Source organism: Euprymna scolopes, chromosome 37 (genome assembly GCF_053919585.1).
Source record: "Euprymna scolopes isolate OS-2025 chromosome 37, ASM5391958v1, whole genome shotgun sequence".
Taxonomy (NCBI): domain Eukaryota; kingdom Metazoa; phylum Mollusca; class Cephalopoda; order Sepiida; family Sepiolidae; genus Euprymna; species Euprymna scolopes.
Window position 1 is genome coordinate 5,647,544 of NC_136518.1, and position 21,425 is coordinate 5,668,968.

The window sequence follows — 21,425 nt, forward strand, 5'->3', positions numbered from 1 at the left end:
TGGTCAGTGTAATTTCTGAACTGTCATCTAAGCTTCAGCCTTTGCCCCATCGAGGAAATGTTGCATCCCTCTGCCTGTTCTACAAGCACTTTAATGGTGAATTCTCTGAAGAACTACAAGCACTTGTACCCCCTCGACGTAAATACCTCCGACAAACCCGACAAGCAGTTAAATCCCACCCCCTACAATGTAGAGATCCCTAGGTGTAAGAAAGCCTTCTATTCCAATAGTTTCTTCCCCAGAACTGCTAGACTTTGGAACTCCCTTCCGGGATTCTGCTTCCCCAACTGTACTGACATGCAGAAGTTCAAATGTAATGTGAACAGACATCTTGCTGCTCAACTCCCTTCATAATATCCTTGCAACTTATGTTCCCGTTAGTAGGCCCATACTTCAAAGTGGCACTTTGTCTTGTTTGGGGTAAAAATGTAATAACAGAAAATTCCATTGACGACTTGTTAAGATAATCAAAAATGAAGAGTTACAAGGGAAGTTCCAAATGTAATGTCTCCTATTTTTTTTTTTTTGCGTTATTTTTTGTTAGTTTGTTTGTTTGACTATTGAATTTTACTATATACAATTTATCATATATTTAATATTGATATCTGGATTTATGAAAATCGGCTTTGTTCAGTGTAAGACTATAGACTGCCCCCACTTCCCTCTACAGCTAGGACTACCGGGAGAGATTATCCAGAAAAGTGAATGATAATAAAAAAAGAAACAGCTGATTGATTGACCAATGACGCCATAACAATTATTTGTTAACTTTCTGATATAATGAACATAATTACATCCGGGTCTTTCCTTCTTCCAAGATTATGATTGGCTGGCAAAGCCATAAATATTGACTGGTAGACGTCAAAAGGTATGCAAGCCTCACAGTAGGAATATCAACCTTCGGGACAAGATCAAAGTGTAGTATCTGTAGTAGTGGAGGGGCGTCGTCCGCACTGCTGGTTCTGCCAAAAACAGGGTCACATGGCCAAGAGCTGCCCTCAAAGGTCAACTCCTACTCAAGTGACACTAAAGGCGGTCCCAACCTCTGAGACAGCACCAGTGTCCAAACAGGCTGTCACAACTCCTGCAACCGGAGCACCAACCCCAGCACCGAGGAAACCCAAAACTGTGCAGGAGGCCAAAGGGGAGGAATGGATCACGGTAATGAGGCGGAAATGAAAGCCCACAATCCCATCTGCCACCGTCCCACAACCAACCCAACAACTGAGGCAGCAACAACAACAGCAGCCTCCACAACAGCCGCAGCAACAGCCATGGCAGCAGACACAGCAGCAGCAGCCAAACCAGCCATTGAACCAGCCGCAGCAACAACATCAGCTGCCGCGGCCAATGCCACAACCAATGCCACGAAAACAGCGGCAACAACAAAAACAGCAGCAGCAGCAACAGCCAGAACAGCAGCAGCAGCAACAAAAACGGCTGCAGCAACCAGAAAAGCAACAGCACCAACCGGAGAAACAACAACTAGAGGAGCAGCAACAACCAACGGTCCCCACACCAATTGAGACGGGGATCAAGCGAAGAAAACACTGCTCCTCTGAGGATGAATCTGCTAGTGAGAGGGAGAGGAACTCAACCTCACCACTCCCCGGTTCATTCAAAAGAATAAAAAAGAAAAGGAAAGGGGAAGAAAAGGCAGCCCCCACTCCCTGTGAGCATACACCACCTCTAACAACAACACAACCCACTTCCACCCCCATACCACATACTGCACCAACACTAGACACCGCACTAACACCAACACCAACATCAGACACCGCACCAACACCAGACACTGCACCAACACCAGAAACTGCACCAACACCAACACCAGACACCGCACCAACACCAACACCAGACACCACACCAACACCAGACACCGCACCAACACCAACACCAGACACCACACCAACACCAGACACCGCACCAACACCAACACCAACACCAGACACCACACAGACACTCGTCCCCACACCAATGCAAATTGAGCCGCCATCCCAGAAAGAAAAGAATGAATCCGGGAGGGGGAGAGACCCTTCAGATTCTCCCACTTACGGACTCACTCCAACAGGGACTCTCGCCCTCGAAACGAGAGAGGAACTTTGTTTTGTAGACCCCCTGTCTGTGGCAATGGGCTTACCACACCGGCAGAGAAAAAATTTAAAACCTCTGCTGGACTTCCAACAGATAGGGGGAAAAGACGTTAATGTCCCCTCTAATTTCCCGGACGCCCCACGGCTAACAACTTTCGTCAGGCTTCCTGAGGCCTGCAAAACCAACGTGTGGACAATGCTGGAAGCCGCTGAAGGGGCTAGTCTGGGAATTGAACTGATTAGGAAAAATGACCCTTCCCTTGAGGAACTCGCAAAACAATGCAAGGGAAGGGTCCCAGTGTTGGTCCATCCGTCACTCTATAGGGCCCTTAAATTGACCTACCCTTTGGATGTCGGCGGCATTGTGAGAGAAGGTCAGGACATGAAAAACCTGACCACCTTGAGCATTGCACACAACGTCGGTGTCCTTTCCCCGGCTGACTTCGGAGCTGAGTGTAACACACCTTAAGGTAGGTACCATGGCTTTGAATTTGGCTAGTCTGAATGCGAGGGGCTTGAGATCATCGGGCCGGGCGGCTCGCCTCCGGCACGACCTCTTGTCCCTGGGAGTGGATGTTGCTGCGATTCAGGAGACGCATTTCGTTTCCTCTGTGGACTGTCAGGTGCTGGCCCGAGACTTTGAGGTTTTCTCAGCATATGGCAGCCCGCGGGGGAAGGGAGTTTCCGTGTTGGTTAAACGTACCCTGTCGGCGACGGTCGACGTTGTCCATAGAGATGCGGTGGGTAGGCTGGTTGTGGCCGATGTTGCCGTAAAAGATTCTGTGTTTCGGGTGATTGCGGTTCATGCGCCCAGCACCGCTCGTGAGAGGGTCTCATTCTTCAGTCAGCTTGACGCGTTTGTAGATTGTCGGAAGCGGGTAGTGCTAATGGGGGATTGGAATTCCATCTTAGACCCCGACATAGATAAGGTAGGAGGCGGAGCTAGAGGATCGGAGAGGTGCGAGTCCAGCCTGGCTGATCTGATGGCTAGATGCGGTCTGGTCGACAGGTTTCGGTTCGAGCATCCAGGGCGGGAGATGTGGACGTGGACCAATAGTGTTTCCTCCTATCCAAATACCTATTTGGACAGGATGTTAGTTAGGAGAGGCGAAGTAGACTTCTTATCTTGTCCCACGTTCACTTGGCTAGGCCAGACGGACCATAAATTAGTTATGGCCCGGCTGAAGCTAGGAAATAGGCCTAAGTTAGCGGGGTACTGGAAGTTAAACACCTCCCTTCTGGAGATACAAGACTTCCAAGATCAGTTAAGAGAATTGATTAAAAAGGCACTAGTGGGGGCGGTTACCGGGAGTAAGTGGTGGTTAGGTCTCAAAGCCAAGATCAGAAGCTTCTCCGTCAAGTATGCCCAGCGCCTCGCACTAGATAAGGCCAAGACGAAGAAGAAGCTAGAGCAGAAACTAGCCCAGGCTACGGGGGAGGGTGATAGGGTTAGTCAGGAACTAGCTAAGCAGGACCTTCTACGCGAGACTAGCGAGCGTTACGAAGGCCAAGTAGTTAGAGCTAGGCTTAGAAAGATAGGCAACGAAGCAGTCAATTCTGATGCAGACGTGCGCCGTGAGGTTTCTAGGCGTGGCTCGGACAAATACATTGCAAAAATCAAACATCCGAATGGACGCACCCTGGAATCCACTCGGGAGATCTGCGAGGGGTTTCGAGAACATTTCGAGGAGCGTTTTACGCAGCAGCCCGATCTTCCGGTCCTTGAGTTTAGCGACTATTTGGCTGACTCTCCCCGCCTCGAGGCGGCTAGAGCGGCTGGTTGCGAGGGCCGGGTGACGGAGCAGGAGGTCTTTACTGCGCTGAAGCAGGTCAGCTGTGACAGATCGCCAGGACTTGATGGTCTGCCATACGAACTGTACTTGAGGCTGTCGCCCATGTTTCTGCCTCTTCTGACGGATATGTTCAACCATTGGTTTGCTCAGGGATCCATCCCAGGGCAGGTGACCAAGGGAGTGATCACATTGCTGAAGAAAGGTGACGGGCATGGAGGGGAAGAGTTAGACGACTACAGGCCCATAACTCTGCTAAACACAAGATTTTGGCCAAGGTCCTGTCGAATCGGCTGCAGGTTGTTATCGACGAGTTGGTTGAACCGGAACAGAACTACGCTGTGAAGGGGAGATCGATTCAGAACAACTTGCACCTGATCCGCATGATCCTAGAGGGGGGAATAGATGACGACACGGAAGCCGCGCTGATAAACTTAGATCAGTCCAAAGCTTTCGATAGGGTCGACCATCGTTTCCTGGCATCTGTCTTAGAGGCCGCCGGTTTTAAACCGGACTTTTGCAAGTGGATCTCCATAATGTATCGACAGCCCATGGCTGTCGTGCAAGTCAACGGAAAGCGCTCGAAACCCTTTGTTATCTCTCGGTCGGTTCGTCAGGGTTGTCCGCTGTCGCCCCTGCTTTATGTCCTGGCTTTGGAGCCTCTTCTCCGCAAGCTGAGACATGGGGAGGCAAATTCGGCCCTGCGCGGAATGGCTCTGCCTGGCGGCTCAGCTGCCAAGGTATCCGCGTTCGCCGATGATGTCACGATCTTCGTGTCGGGCTTCAGAGACATTGAGGTCGTGTCGGAGGCACTCACACAGTACGAAAGAATTACAGGGGCCAAGATAAACCGCAACAAGTCGGTAGGACTGCGGTTGGGCGCATGGAGTGGCAACGCAAACCTCCCTGCGCCCTTCAGCTGGACAGATGGCCCGGTCCGGATCCTCGGCGTGTGGTTCGGACCGGGTCTCCAGCTTGACAAGAATTGGTTGGAGGTACGGTCAAAGGTGGAGGCTGCAGTCAATTCGTGGCTTCCTAGGAAACTTTCCTTAAAGGGTAGAGCTGAGGCGTGCGCCACTTACGTCTTTCCTCTCATCCTTTACCGACTGGCCGTACTTCCCCTGCCTGCACAACACCTAAAAGCTCTTGTCGAACTCTTGTCCTCGCTCCTTTGGGACAGAGGAAGACACTGGGTGAGCAGACAGGTCTGTATTCAACGTCCGTGTGAGGGAGGCTTGGGAATGCCGGACTTGAAGTGTCATCGAGATGCTGAGAGGCTGGCCTTCCTGAGCCGCTATATGCAGGAGGACCAACCGTGGCACCCCGTGGTTACTGCCACCTTCCCCGACCTCGTTCTCGACCCTTCCATCGAGAGCCGTCGCAGGCCGCGGGGAGAATCTGCCTACATGAAAGAGTGCTGAGCCGCGCTAAAACGACTACCAAGATCCAGTGACCTTGTGACTGCTACCCGTAGGGAACTCCACAGGGATCTAGTGAAGGGGGCCGCTGACGACCCGCTATGCGCGCGTTTGGGGTGGCAGCAGAGTGAGATCCGCTCCGCGTGGAGCTGGGCGCCAGGTTCGAGTCATCTGAACAATTCGGAGTTCTCTCTGACCTGGCGATTGGCCCGAAATGCACTTCCACTCAACAACATACAATGCAGTTCTGGGTTTCTGGAGTCGCCTGATTGTCCCCGTTGTGGGACAACGGCTGTGGAAACTACGGATCACGCTTTCTTCGATTGCCGCGAACTCCGCCAGTACTGGTCGTATGTCAGTGGGGTGACGGCTCGCATCGATCCTGAGCATCCTCGCCCAATTACTGTATCCAATGTTGTGGACAACGTGAGGCCGCCGTGGGACCGGGAAAGACAAATGGTCTACGTTACGATTCTGGCCGTGGCGAGAATGGTGATTTGGACGTCGCGTCTGCAAGGTTGCCGGGGGGTGTTGTCTTTTTCTGATCAAGATCTGATCGCGTTCTTTAAACACCAACTACGGGTGAAGATCAGATGTGATAGAAGAAGGCTGCATCGCGCGGCATTTGACAGAAGATGGATACATGTGGCAAGTCTGTGTGTACGAAGAGGAGCCAAATTTGAATACGTGTTCCCCGCCTAGGTGTGGAACGCGCAGTTCTGTAAAGTTAAATTAAACAAGTAGTCTCTCAGCTAGCTGAGTGTGTGTTCCATCCCTCCCCGATTAGGAAGCCTCCAAGATCCCCATCCCCTCTTACCTGCATTTTTTGTTTTCACCCCTTCCTCTAAATTTTACCCATCTTGGAGAAAAAGAAATACAAACTAACCTCCATCCCTTACCCACAAAATTTTCTTTTCTCCATTCACCCCCATCTAGAGGGCATCCCCACCTAGAGACTGACCCGCAGAAGCGAGGTTCCTTTTACAAACCTAGTGGAACGGGCAGTTTATCAACTAGACGGGGTTGGGAGGGTCCTACTAATCACCTTTTGTTTTTTCTTCCCCCTCCCTCGACACAAATGAATTATTGTTACCATTTTATTGTTATCTTTTTTGTTTTTACACGTCAATAAAAAATGTTTTAAAAATTGGGAGTTACTAGGACGTCCCCCAATATGAAAGGGTGAATGCGGTATTATGGTGAAAGAAGATACTAGCTGGGAGAAACTTTTGACTTTGTTTAGTTCTGGAGTGACAAGGATGACCAACGACCCCCAAAATCCCCCCTTTTGAGTTGGCCATGTGCCTAAGTTTTTTGTTCATCGTTGATTTTTTTTCTGTATTTTTTTAACATGAATAAAAGATTTAATATCTCAAAGTGTAGTATCTGTTCTTCAGATGCTGCACTTCAATTTCTTGTTCTCTGTTAGTGGAGGAGAAATCCTTCACGACTGAGACAATTTTTATTTTTGTTCCTTTTCTCCACGTTAAAAAACGACCCTGGTGTCTAACTCTGTCCCGTGGGGAGGCATTGTAAATAGGAACTCTGTCCCGTGGGGAGGCATTGTAAATAATAGGAACACTCGCTCATTACGATGTTTCTGACAAAGAGGGAAGAATTGATGTTTTCTGGATCATAACCTATTCCATCTAACTCTTATTGTTGGCAAGTTTTTGACCTTGAAGTAGTATCTTACATCAAGTGGCTTTATGCCTTGTCCAGAGTGTAATTAAAATAAAAAAATATAAAAGTCAATCTTCATCTCAAGAATTTTTTGTTGTTGTTTCACGATGTTTTCGGTAAATTATGCCTCTGGCCTTCGTCAGGTAAACCGTGACAGGATAGGAATGTCGAATCCTCCAACAACATCCACAGCAATTACTGTCTTCAATAGTTGTTGTCATCTCACCACGGTTTGGCCAACTAATCCTCTGGCCGACTTTGGATGGGATTGAAACCGCTACCTTCAGACAATGCTCACCTGGAATCGTAGATATTTCGCATCTTTATCCCCCGCGCCACGGGCCCCAAAGGGTAATCAAGTTTGGATTTTTGGTCTTATAAATCCAAATTTTTATATTTTTGTTCTTCCAATTGTCGGTTCCGTACCGAATGTTATTTTATCGAATTATTTTTTTGATGAGTAAATTTATATAATTTATTTTATTTAATTATTTGTGGACTATTATATCCCCATCCTCTAGTTGTTGTTTCATGATGTTTTGGCCAATTATTCCTCTGGCCTTCGTAAGGTGGGCTATCCCGTCACGGTTAATCACCTGACAAAGGCCAGAGGAATAATTGGTCGCCAAAACGTCGTGAAACAATACGAAGATGAGGATAATAGTCCGCAAATAATTAATTTTTTTGTTATTTGGATTTGTTGATTCTTACACATAACAACACTTGAAAGGTAAAACAGGGCGAGACTATCTATTTCCTCCGTTCCCCTACAGCTAGGACCACCAAGAGAGATTATCCGGAAAAGTGAATTATAATAAAAGAGAAACGATCGATTAGACTCCAAAACACCACAAAATATTTTTTCCTGATTTTGAAAGCAACTTTTGGAAGGAACTTTTTTAAACATGGCCGTAACTTTAAAGATATGCTCGATTAATGGAAGGAAAAATTAAAAAAAAAAATTAAATTAAGCATAATATTTAGTAATAATAGTATTTATCTTTATTGAAAAATTAATTTTTAAGAAATGGATGCCCATCAGGTTTTTCATCTCTGACTTTCCCTTATTGCGATTTTTTAGCAATATGCGATTTTGAATGACGATGTGGGGAGGGGGGGGTGTAATTGCTTGTTCTATGGGAATCTGTATATGTACACCCTTTTAGTTTTAATGAAACTCTGTAGAGTATTTCTAGAAGTGTAAGCCATTTTGAGTTTCAGAACAGTTTCAGATGGTCCGCTGTTACACACAAGTCCTGGGAGGTGACTTGTTTGTAGTAGACAGTTCCACAGAACAAAATATTCTTACCGTGTCGAAACCCGGGAAAGAACATGTGAAATTGCTCCAGAAAAGGTTTAATATTTATGAAGCAACTCTGGTTTCTGATTGGTTTGTAGCAGAACGTGAATTAATTTGATTCATCAGTTCTTAGCAGCATCGTTTATAAATAGAATCGTCCGACTGTGTGGGATCATACCTCATTACTTCTCCAAAATATTGCAACAGTATTGTTCAATGAAGGGTGATTGGAGTTATATTACTTGTCCTTCTGCTACCAGATATTGGTTTCCTGATATGAAATGCACCTAATATTGATGCGTTTTTTTTTTGTTTTTCTGCTTCCTTTTGCAAAACTTATGTTCTGCAAAACTAAAAACAACCCATCCGTTCCTTCTTCATATTTCCCATTTCCCTTTCTATCTCCCCCCACTTCCTGAATGGTTTCCTAACTTAAAATGTGCCAAACATTGATACTATAATCCTTTTTCCTTCTCCTATTGCAAAACTCATTCATGTTCTGCAAGACAGGGAACAAAAACGATAAAATCCGCTATAAAACAACCAAACCAAACACTACAAACTAACGATTGAAGATACAAAGAACTCGAAGAATAAAAACTTTCTACAAAATAACTGGATGCAATATGAATACTATTTCCAAAATAACTGGATTCGGCATCAAATAACCCGAAAAGGGTTGATATGCCGTAAAACAACCAAACAACCAAGCCATACCCTTGGAAAATAGGGATCTCATAAGTTTTTGTAGACCTCAACATGTCTGTAATGGTTGCATTCAAACGAGTCATAATTGCACCCATGTTTTTAAGCAACTTGTGTTCAATTAATCATATACAATGAAACGTTTGCAGTCTGTATTTGGTTCTTCAGATCAGTGGTGCTACCAGATCAGGCTGTCTGAAGATATTGGCTTCCTGAGACGAAATGCACCTAACATTGATGCTTTTTGTTTTTCTACTTCCTCTTGCAAAATTTAATCATGTTCTGCAAAATCAAACCCAAAAACAACCCACCTTTCCCCCTTTTCCTTCTTCCCATTTCCCCTTTCTCTTTCTATCCCCCCCCCCACTTCTTGACTGGTTTCCTTACTTAAAATGTGCTAAACATTGATACTGTAACCCCTTTTCCCTCTCCCATTGCGAAACTCATTCATGTTCTGCAGGGCAGGGAACAAAAACGATAAAATCCACTATAAAACAACCAAACCAAACACTACAAACTAACGATTAAAGATGCAAAGAATTTGAAGAATAAAAACCTTCTACAAAATAACTGGATGCAACATGAATACTATTTCCAAAATAACTGGATTCGGCATTAAATAACCCGAAAAGGGTTGATATGCCGTAAAACAACCAAACCAAACAAAATCAAACCAAACCTAAAATTCATACTAGAATTGTTTACAAGGACCCGTGGCATAGCGGATAAAATACTAAGTAATAATCAGTGCAAAATGACACCCTATTAGTGGTTCAAATCACCAGAAGAGATTATCCAGAAAAGTGAATGATAGTAAAAGAAAAACAAATGATTGAATCCCGCAGACCAATGACGCCATGACAATTATTTGTTAACATTCTTGTGTAATGCATATGAGTACATCCGGGTCTTTTTTACAAGATTATTATTGACTGGTTAAGACATAAATACCGACTGGTACCATTGCATAGTCCCTTATAGACATGGTCCCAAGTAGTAGCCCCCTTACATTCAAGTTGCAGCACATTGTTTGGGGTGAATATAAGTTAAAAAAGAAAAAATAGAATGTACTTTAAGAATTTCTGTAGATTCTTTAACCTTTCTATAGACAACACATGCAGATTTAACTGATGAAGGAATAATGAAGAATAATTGGTCGAAACGTCGTGAAACAACAACTACAAAGATGAGGATAACAGTCCGCAAATCAATAAAAATATGCAAATTACTCACCTGAAAAGAATTCCAATAATTAAATAATATATACCATTCAATACGGACCAGACAATGGAAGATCAGATAAAAAAAAAAAAAAGAAACTTGGATTCATAAGATATATTAAGACCAAAAAATCGAACCTTGATTGCCTTTCAAGGCCCTTGACGCAGTGGATAAAGACGTTGAATCTCTACAGTTGAAGCACATCTGATCGTCCATTTAACTATCTAGAGATTTAAGTTCGATGACCTCCGCCCCCCCCACACACATATATATATATATATACTCTCTTTATTTTTGTATGTCAAATTCTAACCTTTCCTAATGTTTTCCTCGTCATATTTTTTTGTGCTAATTTTGACAGCATGTTGCTGTGTTACGCAAGGGACTGATTTATCGGCTTCATATGTTTGACATGGATGATAAGTTGCTCTCACCTGCGAGCCTTGAAGAACAAATTCAATGGATCATCGAAGATGCTGACAAGCACCAAGGTAAGCATTCGCACTTCGTCTCATGGCAATTAGACTAGTCTCTTAACTCAATTCTAATATCGTCGCAGACTTGATGAGCTAAACCTTATCATTCTTTTTTTTTTTTTATTACATTTTCACCTCAAACAAGGCACAGTGCCACTCTGATGTGGGGGGGGGACTACTATCAGGGACATAAGTTTCAGGGATACTATGTAGGGAGTTGAGCAGCAAGATGTCTGTTCACATTACAACTATTATGAACTTCTGCATGTCAGTACAGTTGGGAAAGCAGGATCCCGGAAGGAAATTCCAAAATCTAGCAATTCTGGGGAAGAAACTATTAGAATAGAAGGCTTTCTTACATCTGGGGGTCTTTACTGTTTAGGGGTGGGACTTTGCCGCTTGTCGGGTTTGTTGGGGGTATTTACGTCGGGGGGGGGGGGGGGTTACAAGGGCTTGTGTTTGTTGGATAGCAAGGCAAAAGCACTGGATAAAAAGGAATAGCAAGTACGCAGTGAACTAATTCCTGGTTTATATAATACTTAATTGGAATTCATTATTGAGATGAGTATTATTTATTAATTTCATTTATTGAGATGACTATTATCCTCATCTTTTTTTAGTTGTTGTTTCATGACGTTTCGGACAAATATTCCTCTGGCCTTCGTCAGGTGGTAACCGTGACGGGATAGGAACTCCGAATCTCCTAACTGCATTCTCAGCAATTACTGCCATCCATAGCGGCGCAGTGGATAGATACGTTGAATCTCTACGGTTTTAGGTGAGAATTTTCTGAAGATAGCGGTTTTATTCCTACCCAAAGCCGGGCAGAGGCTTACTTGGCCAAAACGTGGCGAGACGACAACAACTATGGATGGCAGTAATTGCTGAGGATGCATTTAGGAGATTCAAAGTTCCTATCCCGTCGCGGTTACCACCTGACGAAAGCCAGATAAATAGTTGTCCGAAACGTCGTGAAACAACACCTAAAAGAAAAATAGATGAGGATAATAGTCTGCAATAAATGATGTTCTGGCTTTTCCTTTAGAACATCGACACTTGTAAAACAGATATAGGGATGCAACATTTCATCGATGGGACAGAGGCTGAAGCTTAGATGACAGTTCAGGACCTATCAGGTTGGCGACCCACTTTTGAACCCTGTCCAGGAGTGAGAGACTAGTAGCAGATGCACCAGCCCAAGTATAACAACATGGGCGAATAGAAAATCCCTAACCCTGCTAACCCATATATCGCTTGAAAGTTCCGTATCAAAACCTACCTTTGAATTATTTGAAGCTGAAAGACTTCAAAGCGATCTTCTTTTTTTTTTTTTTTTTTTTCAACGTGGCATCGTTTATCGATCGTTCGCCAAAAAGATGGCTCCCATTTTATGTCTGGGGGTGATAAAATGATGAGATCTTTTTTTTCTTCTTCTTTTGTGTGTGAAGAATTCCGGTGCCACCAAACATGAATACAGTTGGGAAAGGAGGAACCCGGAAGGGAGTTCCAAAGTCTAGCAGTTCTTGTGAAGAAACTATTACAGTGGAAGGCTTTCTGACATCTAGGCATCTCTACTGTGTAGGGGTAGGACTTTGTTGCTTGTCGGGTATGTAGGGTTATTTACGTCGAGGGGGTACAAGGGCCTGTAGTTCATTCGGACATTCACCATTAAAATACTTGTAGAACAGGCAGAGAGATGCAAAACTTCGTTGATGGAACAGAGGTTGAAGCTTTGATGACAGTTCAGGACCTATCAGGTTGGCGACTCTCTTTTGAACCCTGAACAGGAGTAAGAAACTAGTAGCAGATGCACCAGCCCAAATGTGACAACAATACTCCATACATGGGCGAATGGTGACCTTGTAGACGTACAGGATGAACAGCGGGACACAAACCACTCGGGGAAACGGCCAAGGGACACCAGAGCAGGATTTAAAAGGTTTTGTTTTTATAAATCACCCAAAATGGTTGATGTGCCGTAATTGTGAACAGTAACGCAATGCGACAACCGAAACGCGAGAAAAAAATACCTCCAATATTTTAGGTCAGTTAGTTATTGGCGGAATTTCTCCGGGGATATTCGTTATTGCGTACGTTATTTTTATGGTGGGTTCGCTTTTTTTATGTTTATTTATTATTTGCTCATTCCGTTGTATTTAATAAATTCCCTAATAATAAGTAAAAACTAGGTGTTAAAAAATTAACAGCCAACGTAGCCTAAGGGTTAAATACGATATTTTATTTTGTCCAGATTTCGTATATACAGGATGTCACTGAAGGGCTGAAATTCTTTGTTATATTTCATAAAATCCCTTACCCTGCTAACCCATATATCGCTTGAAAGTTCCGTATCAAAACCTACCTTTGAATTATTTGAAGCTGAAAGACTTCAAAGCGATCTTCTTTTTTTTTTTTTTTTCAATGTGGCATCGTTTATCGATCGTTCGCCAAAAAGATGGCTCCCATTTTATGTCTTCTTCTTTTGTGTGTGAAGAATTCCGGTGTCACCAAACATGAATACAGTTGGGAAAGGAGGAACCCGGAAGGGAGTTCCAAAGTCTAGCAGTTCATGTGAAGAAACTATTACAGTAGAAGGCTTTCTGACATCTAGGCATCTCTACTGTGTAGGGGTGGGATTTAGCTGCTTGTCGGGTATGTAGGGGTATTTACGTCCAGGGGGTACAAGGGCTTGTAGTTCATTCGGACATTCACCATTAAAATACTTGTAGAACAGGCAGAGGGATGCAAAATTTCGTTGATGGAACAGAGGTTGAAGCTTTAATGACAGTTCAGGACCTATCAGGTTGGCGACTCTCTTTTGAACCCTGAACAGGAGTAAGAAACTAGTAGCAGATGCACCAGCCCAAATGTGACAACAATACCCCATACATGAGCGAATAGTGACCTTGTAGAGGTACAGGATGAACAGCGGGACACAAACCACTCGGGGAAACGGCCAAGGGACATCAGAGCAGGATTTAAAAGGTTTCGTTTTTAAAAATGGTTGATGTGCCGTAATTGTGAACAGTAACGCAATGCGACAATCGAAACGCGAGAAAAAAATACCTCCATTATTTTAGGTCAGTTACTTATTGGGGGAATTTCTCCGGGGATATTCGTTATTGCGTACGTTATTTTTATGATGGGTTCGCTTGTAGAAAAAGTTGCTTATGTAAACATGCGCTGGCTCCATGTTTTAGTTGTGTAGAAAACGTTGCAGGTGATAGACACCTATCCAAAAGAAAAATAGGGAGAACAGAGAATTGAATTTATCTCTGAGTGAAGTTCAACCACTTAAGATATGGTTTCTTTGTTTGAAAAAAAAAATATCTTATTAAATGGGAAATCATGCTAACAGCGACCTACTTGGGAAAAGTAATTTTCCTAGAAGGCCCCAGGTAAGCCCGTTTTGAATGGAGACTGTCTAGCCGTAATCTCCACTGAATATTTCGAGAAATTAACTTCTGGGTGGTCGAATGTTGACCTCTATCAAAGGCCAGATTCAGATAGAAAAGATTCTAGGAAAAGGGAAGCGGAAACAGACAGAGGTACAGGATACTTTCAGGCATAACTTAGACACAGTAGAGAAAGCCCACCTTCTTTGCAGCAGACGTGGCAGTGCTTTCGATATATCTGTTCCATGTTCCCTGTGAATGTTAAGCTAAGAAGTTTGAACAAAGTACTTTCAGGTAATATATCTTCAGCTATTGCTATTGGTGGTTGAGAAGGTTACTTGTAATTATTGAAGGAAACAAGCTTAGTCTTGGCAGTACGGAATGTAACGATCCATTTATGTCCCCATTCCACTACAGATTGGAGGTTTTCCTCTAGTGTTTCTGTCATTGCCTTAGATATGTGTTCATTCATTTTTCCTCTCGTGCCTGTTACAGAGCCTGGTGATATCAGCAAATATACCCATCTCAGAGATTATTTCATCAGGGAGGTAATTTATGAATATTAGGAATAATAAAGGTCCAAGGATAAACCCCTGAGGTACACCTGCATTTATATCATATTGCTTTGATGTACGACCATCGAGGACAACCTGGATTCTTCTCTTTTTAAAAAGGATTAAATTATGTTAAGTATTTGTCCAATGATCTGATTTCCCTGAGAAAACAATTGTGCCGTACCCTGTCAAAAGCCTTAGATATATCTAGGTTTACTGCCCTACCTTCCTCTGCTTTGTCCAGTGTATGGTATATATATTCAGAGATTACAGTTCGGATATCTGCTGTAAGAACAGGCTTGCCTATATCCATGTTGTTCGTCGGTCAGAAGTTTAGCAACTGTAAATAAATAAATAAATCATTCAAACACGGTAGTGTCTGAATATATGGTTAAGTGGCAGTTTTAGCCATTTAGAACTGCTTTAAAACTTCACCTCTCACTCATTTTTTGACCAAATTTCAAGCAATTATTACAGTTTATAGATCACTTTCTCAGCTATATTGTGAAAAAAAGAATTTTAAATTTTCGTTCAGTAAAACAAAAGTTATGGTGAATTTTCTGGTTCTCAAAATCATAAAAAAAACGTAAGGAGATGAGCGACGTTTTTTATGACTAGGTTCCGTAGCAACCATGTAGTAGTGTTGCTACTAATTCACCGCTCTCGCGAAAAGAGAAGTAACAAGTGAAACAGAATGAAAGAATGGAAGGGAGATAATTGGGGGGGGTATTGAAAGCAGACGAGTACCGTATATTGTTATTACATATCTGTATGTTATGTTTATGGGGGCAAAAAAATAAGACTGAAATTAAACAAAGAACAAGTGAATTTATTGGAAGCCTGGAAAAATCATGAATTACAATAAAAAAAAATGCGAGCATGAAAAGTAATATGGTTAAGCTTAAACATGGAAAAGTAAAGGACTAGTTGTTAAAACTGGAAAAGAAAATAACAAGATATTATAGTAAAAAATATAATAAATTTATAACTTAAAATATTGCAGCATTAAGAATTTTTTTTTAAATTTAAAATATACCATTATATAATCAATTCTTAATGCTAACATATAGCTACAAATTTATTATATTTTTTACTAGAATACCTTGTCCTTTTCTTTTTCAGTTTTTACAACTAGTCCTTTACTTTTCCATGTTTAATCTTAACCATATTACTTTTCATGTTTGCATTTTTCTATTGTAATATATATATATTTATGGCACAATCACGTCGACACCCCGGTTCTCGCCAGATCACCGAAAAGCAACGGGAGTTTTAGATAGAATATTTTTTTAAACTACACTATTTTTATTTAGATAGAATTTTCTTTTAACCGTTCTATTTATCTGACCGATTCCGACTCTTTAATGTTTCAGATGACCATTCCTATGCCGAGAAATGTCTACCAGCATTCACATGCATCGACCGTCAAACATGGGCGGATATCCGGAAACAATATTTCTCCGAAGGAATCAACAAAGAATCTCTGGATATTATAGAGAATGCCGTCTTTTTTGTAAGTAAAAAATGAAAAATGCTAAAAAAAAAAGAAAATAAACTAAAAGAACGTAAGAAAAGCTCTGTTCGAGCGACGCATGAATGAGCCTCGATTTTTCCGATAAAACACGATACATCTCGCACATTGTTCTCATTTACTTGCCTCCCCACGAGGGCAGAGTTAGAGGCAAGGTGGGTTTTATTTTCCAGCACCTGAAAAAAAAAAAAAAAAAAAGAAAGAAAATAAAGGGCACCCTCGATTATGACAAACATAAAAATTGCTTCAGTCTAGATTACAGACCAACGACAGAAAGATGAAATGTAACAACAGAACAGGTACTACACTTTGTTCCTGGCCAAACAAATTTCTAATCTTTTGGTTTTTTTTTTTAGTTTTTTATGTTGGTATCTCCGTCTTTTTTTTTTTTTTTTAACAAAGGAGTCACCACTTATCAAGGCCTGAAGGCCACTCGAGGATAAGGGTAAGACAAGTTGTGACGTGATTCTAGTAGCTTTGTGTCTGTTGATCCCTCTTTTACTCTCTCTCTTTCTCTCTCTCTCTCTCTTTCTTTCTCTTTCTTTCTCTCTCTCTTTCTCTCTTTCTCTCTCTCTCTCTTTCTCTCTTTCTCTCTCTCTCTCTTTCTCTCTCTCTCTCTCTCTCTCAGCTGCCTGTCAATGTCTATATTTCTCAAACAAATAAAACCTATTTTAAACTTGTCAAGGATCGGAATGGCCGATGAGAAAAAAAGAAACCCCCCCCAGTTATGTTAAATTTCCCAATCTGGGACTCTACAAGAAAATCAAAAAGACTTATACAGCGGAGTTAATAATAGATAATGATAAATAATGATAAATAATCCTTATGCAAAAATCGACCCTTTTTTTTTTTTTTTTTTTTTTTCGTGAATGCTGTCTTGGTAGGTTCCAGCACAAATATGCGTATAATTAAATTATTTAAGGGGACAGCTCAACAAAAACTTGTTTACATTCGACTTGAATGTGACCGTATTATAGTCAGCTGGAAAGCAGGCCAGCAGAACAGAGTTCCACATACAAGCAGTTCTAGGAAAGAAACTTTGTTCATGGAATTTGTGTTTAGATTTAGCACAGATAGAGAGGGGGGTGGGGACTGTTGACAGTCATTATAACTAAACGAGTGTTTTTTGTGAAAGTTTGGCAAGGGCAAACCGCACATTAAAGCTCAGATGAAAATATGAACAAAGCAGAAATATGCTCACAACATTACACCTATTGAGTTTCTCATATATCTGCAATACTCCGAGCACAGCACCTTTAAATATATTTAACTGGGGCTTTGCTCTTTTAGACTCGGGTCCATCACTTTCTATAATACATAAATAACTCCCTATTTTGGTAGAGTTTTTTTTCCGTATTTGCAGATATGCATCATAAGTAGAGTATACAACTATCTACTATGTCTTATCTGATGACATGTGTTTGACTAGCTTGATTGGAAGTATTAACACATTCGTTATGCACGTGTAATGGAAGGCCTATCACTTTGAAAACCACTGTAGCGACAATAACTTTCCAGTTGATATACAATCAAATAACTTGGAAAATTCAACCGCTGAAGCACAGAGAAATGTGGCGAAATTCTACAAATTTAAACATACATGACCCCCCCCCACACACACACACAAAACAGGGGCACAAACAGTTTTGAAAATGATCTGGTTAACCCGATTAAGAACATAAAATTTAAACACAACAAGAAATACCTAGCCCAAACCATTAAAAAACTAAATAAATTCTGCAAATCTATAAAAAAAAACTGGACAAAATAAACTAATAGTTCCGGCGGATGAAACTGAAAACTTTTATACGATGGACTAGGTTTTGAAGTCAGTTTTGAACTTTGTCAAGGCAGGTTAGGATGCTCCGAGCAGCTCCTTTCCAGTTGATTTCTGCATCTCAGATTAATCTATTTGCAAATTGCAACATGACTGTGCAAGCCTATCCTGGATCGACAAACTCTGTTGCAGTTAACGCGGATATAGATGGTGCTTGGTTGTGAGAGCCCTGTTGCAGTCCTTTGATATCTATGCTCTTTCCTCTCACCTAACTGTTAGTCTCTCCTCTCCTCACTTTTCTTGGTGTGTGTCTTTTACAGTTTTTCGCCAGTGGCTGAGTCGAAGTCATCTGGCTTCGTGTTTCACTTGCAGACATCCTTGTAGCATCGGACAGGTCTTCCCGCGTGTCTGGAGCTAGTCAAAAAGAAACTGAAAGAACAGTGAGGGAGAGCATATTGATCTTATATCGCTGTTCAGTCAGATTGGTTTCTGTCGGGAAAATTGTAACTTACCATTAAAGCATCCGCGTATGTGTCCATCATGTGGAATAAAACTGTCGGAAGGGGAGAGAAAGAATCAAGATGTCAGCACCCACAACTTTTTTTTTTTAACTAAGTGGTCTCGCAAAGTGATGCAAAATCTCGCCGCTCATGTGCAAGATCTCGCCGCTCAACATGCATAAAAGGAGGTCATGAGGAGAACGCAGACGACTTGAAGACTGTTGTTGCATGTTGCTGAGTCACTTTGCTTTCTTGTCTTTATTATTTTTTTTGTTGATTTTTTTCCATTTTTTAACCGGATGCGTTTTTAGGGAAGGTAATTGGTTTTACCTTCCTAATAAAATATATTTAAAGAACACAACACAAAAGAAGAACAAACTTCTTTTTAACAATAACAATTTGAAGTATTTATTGGTAGCAGGAACTGGCAGGTCGGACCGCGAAAAAGGAAGAAGGAACAGAAAGTTCTTTTTGAGGTTGTCGTCGGTCAGTCAGTACTGTGTCATCCCCAGCTAATAGCAGTTATCTCCAGTGGAGGCCGTCGATGCTATAGCAGGATGTCCAGTGGACAGGGGACGAGAGAAGATAGGTGTTGCTTGACTGAAGGTCCGGTTCTGACTGACTGACATTCCCTCAAGACTTTTCAGGGACAGATGAATCAATGTGTCCTGTTAGGTGATAGGTCAGCCTGTGGCCGAAGAACTCAGAGGGGACATTGATTCACCAGTGACAATATTTCTCTTTAACTGCTACACATTTTTAAGTAGTCTTGCAAAATGATGTAAAATCTCACCGCTCGACTCATAAAAGGAGGCCAAAGGGAGAATTTGATTTTTTTTTTTTTTAAATCCATTTCTTTTTTTTTTCCATTTTTTTAACTGGATACATTTTTATTTGTGTCATAACAGCATTATTTTTTTCTCATCCATTTTTTTTCTTTTCTTTTCTTTTCTTAAAGATTACATTGGAAACAATTGCTGTGGATACTTTGATAGAGCGTGGCCAATATTTGATGCAAGGAGACGGGAAAAGCATTTGGTTTGACAAGAGCTTCAATCTTATTTATTTTACTAACGGACGCATGGGTTTGAATTGTGAACATTCCTACGCTGATGCTCCAGCTGTCGGACACTGTCAGGAATTCGTCATGACCAACGAGTGAGTTTTACGTATTTTTGTTTCAGAAACTAATTAAGTCTTAAGCAAAACAAAGATTGAAATGTCTGGCAAAAGATAAGACAGTATTCAAAATAGACTTCGTAGCCTAGTAGAGGATGCCCTTTTCTCTTCCCTGCAACCTCTTTCACACAGAAGAAACATTGCGAGCCTGTTTCTGCTTTATCATTATTTTCATGGTAAGTGCTTGTCTGAGCTCCAATCTACGGTGCCCCCTCGCCAAACTTTCATAAGAAACATTTGTCTAGCTGAAAACACTATCAATAATTTCACGTACTCTTTATCTGTGCCTAAACCTAAACATAGATTCCATGACCAAAGTTTCTTTCTTAAAATTGCACATCTGTGGACCTCTGTTCCATTTGCCTGCTTTCCAGCTGACTACAATCTGGTCGTCTTCAAGTCCAATGTAAACAAGTTCTTGATGATCCGTTCCCCTTCAGTAATCCAATTTACAAAATTTCCAATCACTAACGATTACTACGATATTGTCCCATTGACTACTGTACACTCTTTAACCCTTATCCTCAAGTGGCCTCTGGGCCTTAATAAGTGGTGAATCCTTTGTAAAAAAAAAAAAAAAAAAAAAAAGGAAAAAGCACCCAAACAGTGTTTATAAAAATGAAATTTTGGTAACATCTTCTGCCACCCAAGCAATGGAATGTCTTCCTTTGTTGTGTTTGGAAAGTCATAGACTGTTGATGACATTTTTTCGTCAATACAATGATTTGCCAATGACGCCATGCCAACAGTTTGATTTGATTTAAATTCTACAGAAACACCCTTTCTTAAAACTGCACGCCTGTGGAACTGTCTTCCGTTTGCCTTCTTTCCAGCTGACTACAATATGATCATCTTCAAGTCTAACGTAAACAAATTCTTGATGAGCCGTTCCCCTTCAGTAATCCAATTTACCAAATTTACACTACTAACGATTACTACTATATTGTCCCATTCACTACTGTACACTCTTTAACCCTTATCCTCAAGTGGCCTCTCGGCCTTGATAAGTGGTGACTCCTTTGAAAAAAAATAAAATGATCCACTTGCATGCTTTCGTTGATTTAACTTTTAACTCTTCGTTTTATCGTCAGGAGTTTATTCTATGTATTTTCAAATATGGCTGACTTAAATTGTTTGGCAAATAACATGGTTCACATAAGAACATTCTTTAGCATCAGGTGGTACAGTCGGGGAAATAGGTAGCAGGTAGGAAATTCCCGTTAGGTTTTTGCAGCTCTTGCCAGGAGATGTCGGCATCCTCCTACATACAGCACCTGGTATTCCCAAATTGGTCACCCATCTGGTACTGACCAGGCTCAACATTGTTTAACTTCAGTGCTCAATTTTGGGGGGTTATTTAAATCATGAAGCCGATATCTTCAGACAGCCTGATCTGAGAGCACCAGGTGGTACAATCGGAGGAAATAGGAAGCAGGGAGGGAATTCCACAGGCAAGTTGTCCAAAGCGGAACCCAATGAAACCTGAATAACTATCAAGTCTCAACTGTGTCAACAGAAATTGGAATCTAAAGATTCCAAGATTTTTTTTTAACAAGGGAGTTATCTCTTATCAAGGCCCGAAGGACACTCAAGGATAAGGATTAATAAGTATATGGTGGCCATTAAGGCAACAGCATAGTAATTGTTAGTTGTGGAAATTGATTATTTAAGGGTCGGCTCAACAAGAACTTGTTTACATTGGACTTGAAGACGACCATATTGTAGTCTGCTTTGTCTGTGGAATTTTTCATTTAGATTTAGGCACAGATAGAGAGTGGGGGAAACTGTTGATGATTATTGTCG

General features: G+C 41.8%; 1 protein-coding gene across 3 annotated transcripts in view; it reads left to right on the top strand.

Annotated features, from left to right (window-relative positions):
• The window catches only part of LOC145261046 (carnitine O-palmitoyltransferase 1, liver isoform-like), a 200,153-nt gene that overhangs the window by 125,573 nt on the left and 53,155 nt on the right, over positions 1–21,425 (top strand). For all 3 annotated transcript variants that reach the window (XM_080119203.1, XM_080119205.1, XM_080119204.1), the window contains exons 9-11: positions 10,572–10,701; positions 16,009–16,148; positions 19,402–19,601. In XM_080119203.1, coding sequence (XP_079975329.1) covers positions 10,572–10,701; positions 16,009–16,148; positions 19,402–19,601 — 470 coding nt within the window. The remainder of the gene's footprint in view (positions 1–10,571; positions 10,702–16,008; positions 16,149–19,401; positions 19,602–21,425) is intronic.